Source organism: Petaurus breviceps, unplaced genomic scaffold (assembly GCF_028583685.1).
Source record: "Petaurus breviceps papuanus isolate PSGF00001 unplaced genomic scaffold, PetGlider_PUasm1.0 90639, whole genome shotgun sequence".
Lineage (NCBI taxonomy): Eukaryota > Metazoa > Chordata > Mammalia > Diprotodontia > Petauridae > Petaurus > Petaurus breviceps.
Window position 1 is genome coordinate 2,308,654 of NW_027187296.1, and position 11,550 is coordinate 2,320,203.

Sequence of the window (11,550 nt, forward strand, 5' to 3'; positions counted from 1 at the left end):
TAAAACTGATCCCTCATCACCTCTAAGGGCAGACAGGGTAGACACTCCCTACTCCCCTCCCTTAGGAAGAGGGCCAACGCCGCCTCCAATGTAGTGCTATAGGGGGTGATTGGAGGCCACATGTGCCAGTTACCATATACTGGGGTCCTAAGAATAAAATATAGGAACCCTGGAAGACATCCTGTCAAGGAAAAAGAAAAATCAGTATTGAAAATAGGGGACTTGTCACAATAAAGTATGTGGTTTTAATCAGTCCAGAAGAAAAGTATCACAGGGTGGTCAAGCAGATCAGTCCCTTTTTTGGGGTCCCTATTGATTTCTCCTTATTTGTAAACTTGTCAGATCCCCTGGAAACCATCTGGTGGGCCAGGTCATCAGCCCCAGGAGTAAACTAAAATCTTGTTTGGGTTATGTAGTTCCCAAGCAACAAACTTGGCTTACTGAGTAATGAAATCTCATGTATATGTCATGGTAAACTTTTATTGCTTATTGCAACTCCATACAAATAGGCACTTGTATCAAGCCCTAAGCTGTGATTGGTGAGACTTGCCATTTGAGGTCAAAGCCATTGGGACTGCAACTAGTTGTATTTTGACTTTGAATTTAGATGTAGTTGTCTGCATTAAATCAGGTTCTGAGGGAAATGCCACAAGCTACTTAGAGGGAATGTAATACTGCTATAGGTGAAGGATTGCTTTTGGGAAAAGCTGAGGGGACAATTTTAGCCTCCAACTAAAATGAAACCTGGCTCAGTTTCCTAATTGTCTTCCTTTGAAAAGGAATGTTCTTTACCTGGCTATTCCTGAGTCTGGCTATGAGATGGAATTAAACTGACTCATCTGAATTTATACAGAGCTAAGGGTGTTTTATTCTGTCATATCTAGCATGTCCCTGCTTTTTTCCTTTTATGACAAGTTTCTCTAATTAGAGCAAGTGGTCAATAAAAGAGAGTAAAAGTACAATGCAGGTATGTGAAATTTTACTGTTCTCATTCTGAATGTGTAATCATTCCATATCCCAAATAACTGGGTGAGTTAATACACAGGCTTGTTATCTGACTACCTGCATAGTCAAGTGAAAGGTTAAATCCCTGTAATAGAACATTTTTCTGGTTGATATGGGAACAATTAAACAGAGGAAAAAGAAGCCTATGAAACAAAGGTACAAACACAAGTTAATCATTGTCCCATATACTAAGGCTGGAATACATCTGAGCTACTAAAGTGTGTGTTAGATCTGAGCTATTCAGCCTAAAATTATATTCCTTTCTACAGACTAAATAGTTTAGTAAAAAGGCACTAGGCCTAGTCAACTGCCTGTTACTTGATATATCTGTCTCTTTCCTTCCATCTTGGGCCCTGCATATTGAACTTGCCTGTCAGATTTGTGTCTCTCAGATTACAGGCAAGCAATGGATGCCTACCATCCACTGAATGTGATCTATGCTTGGTTTCAGTCAATTTCCTCCTTGGAACACACTGAGACAGTGAAAACTCTACTCCCATTTTCAGCCTAAAGAAATGACAGAAGCCGAGACCTTCATCCCTTCTCCCAAATGAATTTGGGTCCCAACTCCTTGAGGGGGGAATGCTGGAATCCTAATGAAGTTGCCCCCAGCCCCAATATTCCAATCTCCCTCCCCTGTCTGGTCCTTTTCCCAGCACCTCCTCCCACCCAGTCCGTTCCACACTCAGATGATTCCTTCACTAAACAAAAAAAAGGGGGGGGGGGAACCAATAGGGCTGGTAGACCTTTCCAGATGGGAGAATTTCCAGAAGCAGTGGGGAGAGAGTGAGTCAAGCATTCAGAAAAAAATGAGCTTACTCCTGAGAGACAGGTACTTCATTCACAACCTTAAGGCGTTTCTGTCCAAGCTTGTCCTGGAAACCCAGGAGTCCTGGGTCACTCTTCTGCCACTGGCCTTGCTCAGAAGCAGGTGCACTCCCAATAAATTAGGACTGACCCCATTTGAAATTATCTTTGGTAGACCACCGCCTATTCTTCCCCTAATCTGGGAAGACGTAAATGCTGAAATCACTAACTCTTCCCTCATCCAGTTCCTACAGGGCCTGCAGGTGACTCAGAAAAGACTCCTATCCCCAGTCAGAGCCCCTCTCCTGGTCCCAAGCTCAGCCTCAGCACACCTGTTTCAATCTGGAGATTCTGTGCTGGTAAAGAAATTCATCACTACAGGTCTGGAGCCAAGGTGGAAGGGGCCACACATTGTGATCCTCATTATACCCACCACCATCAAAGTGGACTCTCTCCCCATTTGGCTCCATTATACCACAGTGAAGTCTGCTGTCACCTCAGAATGGAAAGCAGAATTACACGAGTACCCCCTAAAGCTAAGACTTATCTGACCCTCTTATTGATGCTCCTTTTACCTTCTTGCATGGTCCTCTGCAATCCCCATGTCCCCAGACCAAGCTATACCTGGGTGGTGAGCACTGGAAACAGACAGTCCCGGACTTTGTAGAACCCTAAATACATACATCTCCCCCTCAACTCCCTTTTCCCCCAAACTGGCCTATTTGGGGTCCTACCAGTAGATGCAGGCTACCTGCTCTGTTCAGATACAGGATGCTCAACCCCCTGTGTCTGCACTCGTGTCACAGCTTACCACCTCCTCTCTTCTAACCCCAGTGCCTCCCTGTGCTACAGGGCAGGCCAGACCTGTTATTCTGCATCCATACAATTGGGTCTGACCCTTGGCAACCCATGCTCAATCTCATCATCCAAAACCCCTCCAAACCTGCCTGGGGAGGCCCAGTCTCTCGGGTCCTAGGACTCATCATCCCTGCCTGGGGGGTCCTGCTCACTCTGGACAATGAGGAGGACGTGGCACATGTGGGAAAGATGGTGGTCCTGACTGTAAACCAAAAGCCTCCTGTGCCCTTATCCTCACCCCATTGGTCCCATAGGGAACTTAGCCATCCCTGCCCCAATAGGGAACCTAGCTGTCCATACCACAAGACAAACTGTAACCACACGGGCCTCAGTCAAACTATATGTTCCCCCATCTTTGAAGATTCAGGAATCCCACACTTATCAGGTTCCCTTACTTATCCTCCTGAAGGCTGTTCATAAAACACTTAACAGTTCTAACCTCATGTTGGGCAAAAATTGTTGGATCTGTGTTGAACCCCAGCCTCCTTACTATGTAGGGGTGGCACTAAATGCCTCCATCACCCCTACTTCCAACACAGAGAATTGCAAGTGGGACCACCCAAGGCTTACCCTCAGGGATGTACAAGGAACAGGCCTCTGCCTCACATCATCTAGCACCCCTTTATCCAGCTCTCAATATGGCTCAATTTGTGGACAAACCCACAAGCTTCAGGCCTCCAGTTCAGACTACTTCACTGCCCCTCCAGGAGCCTGGTGGGTGTGCCACAACGGCCTTACCCAGTGTGTCTCTGCTACAGTGTTCCTCAGGCAACAATACCCTGAGGGCCCCTGTGGATCCTAGTGGCCATAATTCCCCTAGTCTCCCTCCTCCCAGGTGAAGAAGATTGGTTCTACTTTTCCCCCAAAGGGCAACCGAGCTACCGCCAAAGGCGGGCAATACCACTCATCCCCATCTTAGTGGGCTTGGGGTTTGTGGGTTCCGCCACAGCTGGAGTAGCAGCCTTGGTTAAAGTGGAGGCCAACTATCAGGCCTTGAGTACACAGGTAAACATCGACCTCTCCCACATAGAGCTGTCCATCTCAGTCCTGTGGACTCCTTGGCAGAGGTGGTTCTCTAGAACCAGAGGCCTTGACCTTCTTTTTCTTAAACAAGGTGGACTGTGTGCAGCCGTCAGTGAGGCCTGTTGCTTCTATGCCAACAACTCTGGAGTGGTGTGGGAGAGCTTGAGGTTGGTATGCCAGAATATTGCAAATAGAGGGAGATGGAAAAGTCCGAGAACTGGTATCAGTCCCTGTTCCAAACATCCCCTTGGCTCACTAACCTGGTGTCAGCCTTGGTTGGCCCCTTCCTCCTCCTGACCATAGCCCAGATTGTAGGACCCTGCCTCATTAATCATTTTCTACAATTTTTTAAGTCCCATATTAACTCTGTTAAATTTGTAATTGTTAGGGATCCCTGCTACCAGCCTTGAGAACAGAACTACCGTGTTTCCCCGATAATAAGACACTGTCTTATTAATTTTTTTGGAAAGAAAAACACCAGAGGGCTTATTTTCAGGGGAGGGCTTATGTTGTCCTGCCTCAGCTCTCCTCCGTGGCACTGCTCTCAATGGCGCCAGCAAGCTGTACCAGCAATGCCATATTCACAATGCCTATGGAGATTACAGATATGCTGATATAATTATCCATCACAAAATACATCATGCTTGCCATATGGGGGAATAAACTAGAAAATTTATTAAGATACCAAAAGACTGAGTCCCCAAACCAGAAAGTGAAAGCCATCAGAGTAGTTATGAAATTGGCACAGGTAGATAAAGTAGAAAGCACCCACATTTTGAAGCCTTTAAAACAGAACAGGCTACCTCAGGCAAAGGTCCTCCTCTCCCCACTCACAGCAACCACCCAGCGTCCGGGAAGTGTGCTCCCAGCAGCTCCGGCCCCTGGCAGTCCTCAGCAGGAGTCCTTAGCAGAAATTCTGGCTCTCAAAAAGGGCTTCGCGCTGCCGCTGCCTCTGCTGCTGCTGCCGCTGTGACCACCACTGCCAGCCACCGCAGGAACTCTAGTTTGGTTTCCACTTCCTCTTGCTCCGCCCCTTCCTGCTACGTCAGCAAGTCCAATGGGACATGGAAGATCTTTAAATCCCATAACCCTTACACAAGCAAATCACTGGGGAAGAACAGGATGATGCGCTCACTGCTGCAGCTCTGATTGGATGCAGCTCGGAGCGCGGCATGCATTTCACCCGGGGGGGGGGTGGTGGTGCATACAGAGGGTACCATAATGTAGCGTGTAGCGCAGGGGATCACCTTCACTACAGTAGCAATCTCAATAGGGCTTATTTTCGGGGGAGGGCTTATTTTAGAGGAATCTTACACAGTACGGGGAGGGCTTATTTTCGGGATAGGTCTTATTATCGGGGAAACACGGTAGCTGACCTGTATGATGCAGCCCCAGATGTGTCAAGGGTTTGACACACCAACATAAGAAGTGGGGAATGTTGTACATGGCCCCATTCTGGCTCCCCTCATCCGCTCCCCCTCCCCCAACCAGCCATCTTTCTCTCCTTCACAGAAGTAAGCAAACTGCCAGGTTTAGCTCCACCTAGGAAAACCCACGCATGCACGAAAATCAAAATATGTACTGACCAATTGCTGATTTTGGCTTCTGTAAGTTCCTACTTATGCAATCCTTGACCGTTAGGTGCATGGCTTGCCTTTATATACCAATGCTTTGTCCTTGCTGGCTGCTGTTTGATTTGGGTCTGGCCCCAGGAAGTCCCTCAGCACTATTAAAATTCCACTTTTAGTTTACCCTCAGGGGTCTCTTTTCTCGTTTTTTTGGCATAACAACTCCTCCATTCTTACTTTTCATTGGGGGATTTACTCTGTTCAGATTTACATTGTAATTTAAAAGTTTGTGTTCCTCCATTAAATATTGTTTCTCTTTTTTAAATTAGTATTTTGTTTCTGGTTTGTTTATAATAATATGATTCTAGTCTTCTCCCTTGGGACCTTGTTTAAAAAAAAAAACAAAAAACCAAACACCAGGGTGTCCCAAAAGTCTTGTGCAACTTTAAATTTAAGTGGCAGTATTCTGAATTACAATATAGTTTCCTTTGTAATTTCTATTTTATTTTAATGCATTTTAAGAACATTATTCTGAACAGGGGTGCATTGACTTCACCAAAGGGGTCCCCTGACAAGAAAAAAGTTAAAACTCCCTTGCTCTAAAATCTATTCTATTCAAGGATTTCCTTTATTCTGTGTACTTCATACCAGGTAGGGCTTCTGGGGGATAGAAGCTTTGCTTTCATGTCATCTGCCTGTTCCATCAAAGATTCCTCCTCTGTCTTTTTTCTCTCCTAGCCACCCCTTTAGAGAGGCAAGAGCTAGATATTAGCTATAATTATTATATGTCACTACTTATGTGACCTTGGGCAGGTAATGTGATCTCAGTTGACCTCAGTTTCCTAATCTATAAACCTTAAAGCACTGTGTCAATGTAAGTTATAATTCATATGAAAACTCTCATTGTCAGGAACATTAAATTTACGAGAGGCAGAAGGATGCAGTGGGGATCACTCTAATGCCATTCACATGGACTGTCATTCTTTTCCCATGAGCTTCATATCAACAGATTATCCTTCCTCTATCCCCATGTCTCATTTTTCTGCCTGAGAGAAACATGCTTCTGGTGATCACAGGACTTCCCAGGCAGGGTCAGGGAGGTAGCCTGGATGAGCTTCCACGTCCACTGCTCCCTTGGAGGTCCTTAGGAAGATCCATGTGGGATGCCCCTCAACATGGCTGTGGGGATTCATAGGCTTCCAGGTAGGGTCAGGGAGTTAGCCTGGAATGAACTTCTGCTACCCACTGCTTCCATTTGGAGACCCTTAGGAAGATGCACATGCTATACTTAAAAATGGCAAATCCCTTCTCACTGAAAGAACTCAGAAACAGTGTATAGAGGAAGGTGCTTATTACGCTTCCAGCAAGGAAGCTGGCGTGGTGCTCACTAGGGACACCCCCACATGGATTCAGAAGCAGTAGTGAGGGTCTTCAAGTTCTGTCCTTCCTGGTAGATTTTGGGTTAAATTCCTCAAACTCTTTACTTAATTTCCCTCTCTCTATATATATTCTACATCCCCCCCACCTCCACATATATATATGTTTAGAACTCAACTAAATATATATAGTCAAATTCCTCAAACTCCTTGCTTTATTTTCCCTCTATATATTCTACATTCCCTTAATATATGCAGATTATATGTAGATTATAGAGGCATGGTAGTGAGGATACTTGAGACCTGACCAGACCTGACCTCTTCTAAGGTCAGAGCTGTGTGCCACACCCCCACCTTTCTAGTTCCCCCTGGCCACTGTCCTAGTTCCAGGAAGGCCAGGGTTTTAATGAAGTAGGGTAAGTGGGAACTTCCCCACAGCTATTGATTATCTTCCAGTAACTTTCATGGGAACAAAACAAGATACCATTATATCCTTACATGCCCTTCTCTGAAGTATGTTCTCCTGGGGTCTCAACTGTTCTTTCTCACAGTGGAAAGTGGGCCTTCAAAGCACAACTCCTCACGTGTTCTCTCGAAGCGTCCAAACTTAGTACAAATGCGGGACCTCCTTTGTGCCTCTCATCCCAGTGGATTGCTCCATAATAATCTTGGTGTTCCCTCCTCTCAACTTTGTTATCGTTCAGTCATTTCAGTTGTGTCCAACTCTTCATGACCCTATTTGGGGTTTTCTTGGCCAAGGTACTACAGTGGTTTGCCATTTCCCTCTCCAGCTCATTTTACAGAGGAGGAAACTGAGGCAAACAGGGGTAAGTGACTTGCCCAGGGTCACAACTATGTAAGGCCAGATTTAAACTCAGGAAGATGAGTCTTCCTGACTTCAGGCAGTCACCTAGCTCCTCTCAGCCACTGGTACCCAAATCCTTTTTCTCTTTCTTTTCAAAAGGGGGAAGGGACTACACATTTACATCATGCCTGTTTTGTGCTCAGCACTTTACAAATATATCATTTGATCCTAACAACAACCCTGTGAGGTAGGTGCTATTATGATCACCACATTACATTTGAGAAAACTGAGGAAAGCAAAGGTTATGTTATTTACCCAAGGTCACAGACAGCCAGTAACTGTCTGAGGTCAGATTTCAATTTAGGACTTGCTGACTGCAGGCCCAGTGCTCTTATCCAGTGGGTTACCAGTTAGCCCAAAGAGCCATCACCACTTCCTCAAAACCTAAGGCAAGGTAAAAAATTTAAAACTTCACATTCACCTTTCATCTTGAAGCCTGGATAGTGCTTTTTCAAGTTACCCTCTTCCTCTCTTCTCTCGCCCTCTTCAGATACTTTTTCTCTGTATTATTCCAACACCAAAAATATTTTTTTACTAAGGAGGGGATTTTAAAAACTCTCTTTAGATCCTTGGATCTTTTTGTTCACAGATAGTTTTTTTCTTGTTGTTCTCTCAACATTTTCTTAGAAAATAAAAAATTTTTAATTAGGAAAAAACCTTAACTATAGCTTCATCTATCTTCTTTCTCAGTCATGAACTGATTTATTTTTATTTGATGAGTTCAAATATCATATCCCCTGCTCACCTCATGTTTCCTTTGAAGGAATGGCTTGATTTCCTCCCTTTGGGTAAAAATACACTTTTCTTCTTTAGTGATTAGGTTCTGTTTTACAGGGAGTTATTTTAAGAGTTATTTTAGGAGTATGAATTAATTTTTTTTGAATAGTATATTATGAATTTTCCATTGATTTCTCACAAACCAGTACTTGTCCTCTATTGTATTTCCTCAGGCAGCTCTCAGCCAGCTAGGCAGTACCATGGATAGAGCATATACCCTAGAGTCTGGAAGACATGTTCAAATCTGGCCTCAGACACTTTACTAGCTCTATGACTTGGAACAAGTATCTTAACATTTTTTGCCTTCATCTCCTCATCTCTAAAATGGGAGTATAATAGCATCTACATCACACTGTCATTGTGAGGCTCAAATGAGGTAAAGCACTTTACATAGTGTCTGGCACATAGCGGGTACCATATAAATGCTAATTCTTATTACCGATTAATTTTCTTAGTATGTGAATGGCTTTCTTTGCTTCCTATAATAGTTAACTCTGCAGTTCTTAAGTTTGACTATGACATTTCTTGTTGAATTTAACTTGGGGCTTCATGTGAATTGGTGTTCTGAGGATTATTAATATTTCAATGTTGCTTGAACAACATATTGGTATATTCTTTGAAAGCAATCTAGAAATCTGAAAATATAATAATTGAAACCCTAATCATACCTTTTGACTCAAAGATTCCTATGGCGTTTTTCCTAGGACTATGATAAGGTGGAAAAAACTCACCTTTTAAAAATAGCCATAAGGTATTATATTTTAAAATAATGAAAAACTGGAAGCATTCCATAATAAAGGAGGAACGGTCGAAAAAACTGTAAATACATTTTTATCAATGTATTTTAATATTATTATATTCTTAAAATGACAAATACTAAGATTATAAGGCATGGAAATATTTTTATACAGCAATATAAAGTGAAGAAAACAGAATTAGAAGAATGACATACACATTCTGTGACTATATAAAAAAAAACTAACATTAGCAACAAGTTTATTTGTACATAGATCAAGAAAAAGCTCAGAAGGGACAGAGAAGAAATAAGTTGGTAGTGTTACTACTTTCCTCAGTTTATATATTGTTTTTTATCAAGACATAAACTATCTGCATTTCATAATTAGGGGGAAATTTTCTTTGTTAAATTCAGTTCAATAAGGACTTACAAATATCTATCAAGTGAAAGACACTGTATTAGACACGGAAGATACAAAATCAGAAGTGGAAAAAAGTCCTTGCCCTCAAGGGCTTGTAAAGCCAAGCACAAGCAGCTTTCCAGAAGAATGCTACTGTGAACAGCTTTTAAGGTTCTGATTACATAATATAGTCAACACTGTATTCAATAACAAATCAGAGCAAAATATTCACATTCACAATAAATCAAGGTACAGCATTCACAATGTTATGACTTATTACAGATGATCAAAATACAGCATTCACAACAACTTATCACAGAAAATGGCCACATATAAATGTGAGCACCACAGTGGTCACACAGTTTTGAAGAAAGTATAATCATTTAGTCAATCAATCACTTAATAACTCATTCAATCAACTCAATCATTCAATCATCCTTAAGGAGGCTTACCTCCTTAAGTGTTACAAAATACAATAGTAAAGTTCTCCATTCAAGGGGCACACTGAGCTACAATATCAGTCACTACTCAGCACTCTCTTAAGGGGTAGTGTGAAATACACAAGCCATCCACCCCTCAGCCACAAATAAGTCACAATCTTCTCAGTACACAATATCCAAGTAAAGTCTTCTTTCAGTGTGACTTGGGGTTGTCTCTCAGATTCCCTGGATCCCCTTCCATGGTTCCAGCTCCTACCTGGATTCAACAAACTATCACCTGGGTTCCAAGGCAGAACTGGGATTCCTTGTCCAGCTCTCTGTGCTGTTTCTGTTTCATGCTGAAGCTCACAGTGTCCAGTCCACCTTAAATCCTTCACAGTCTCTGTTCCCAGAAAGTCAAGGCTTAACAAAGCCACAAAAAGGTTCATCAAAAGTACCAGTATCACAGTCATGCTTCCTTAGTCTTTGGCAGCTCCCAGGAGAAGCTGGTAGCTCCCCAGCAGAAGCTCCAGCTGGTTCCCAGAATCAAAATCACTTCACCCAGGTTCACAAAATCAAAATCATTCTCTCCAGCCTGGGTCTTTCTTCTTCAGCCTCCTTGGCAGCAGCTGCTTCTGCCTCCATAAAGCTTATCCCAAGGAATTCTGAACTCTCCCTCTCTGGGGCTTTTCCTTTTATTGTTCCTCCCTTTTCAGCCCCTTCCTGGTATGTCAGCAAAAAGAATTCATTTCTTCTGTTTCTTCAATAGAGGCTTAATTTGAAGTAGGTGTTAAGTACCTCTTAGCTTTCCAATACAAAGAGATCTTTAAATTTTATTACCATTACAACATTCCACAGCAGAACACAAGTAGGTAAATAGATAAAAACAAGATCATTTAAGGAGTGATAGGCTTGCTGAGGATACTATTAAGTTTATAACTGAAAATTATTAAAAACCACAACAATAAAACCCTCTATTGGGTCTTAGAGGTTCGATGCAATTGAATTGCAGGGGTACAATGGGGGTTGTAAAACATGGCCTAAAAACTCACTCCATCTCAGCTAAGAATTCAGAACAACAGAGGGTTGGGTACATGGAACATCTTCCCCAAAACATGTAAGGATGGATCCAATATTAACAACCAAAGTGAAGCCAGCATATTTACTTTGAATGTTGTAATAGCATTAACTGAAGAGTCATGGAGAACCACTCTCCTAGCTTTTAAGGAATAATCACATCAATAAAGTTCAGAGGACATTAAAGAATGACATTAGATTGAAAACAAAGAAACCTTTAATATCATGCTAATGAAAAACATTGCCAAATTGTTTAAACAATCCAGTCAGGAGAGAAGAGTCTGTACTTGCTGAGGAGATCGGTGTAGAATAGTCTCTGGATCTTTGTATTCATTGGCTGGATTCATCACAGCTGTATACAGTTCACTATAGGCTCTGCAAACTAATTCTGTGGACTGTTTTATGATCTGCTCTCTATAAATAAACAAACAACACATGAATAAACATTAAAATTTCTAGGTACCGTGTTTCCCCGATAATAAGACCTATCCCGAAAATAAGCCCTCCCCGTACTGTGTAAGATTCCTCTAAAATAAGTCCTCCCCCGAAAATAAGCCCTATTGAGATTGCTACTGTAGTGAAGGTGATCCCCTGCGTGTAGCGCAGGGGATCACCTTCACTACAGTAGCAATCTCAATA

The 11,550-nt window shown here is 42.6% G+C and overlaps 1 protein-coding gene across 1 annotated transcript in view; it reads right to left on the reverse strand.

The window, feature by feature from the left end:
• Positions 1–9,107: 9,107 nt before the first annotated feature.
• Positions 9,108–11,550, reverse strand: part of COG6 (component of oligomeric golgi complex 6) — a 137,210-nt gene continuing 134,767 nt past the window's right edge. Inside the window, exon 19 of the mRNA XM_069064621.1 lies at positions 9,108–11,325. Coding sequence (XP_068920722.1) covers positions 11,178–11,325 — 148 coding nt within the window. The 3' untranslated portion in view covers positions 9,108–11,177. The remainder of the gene's footprint in view (positions 11,326–11,550) is intronic.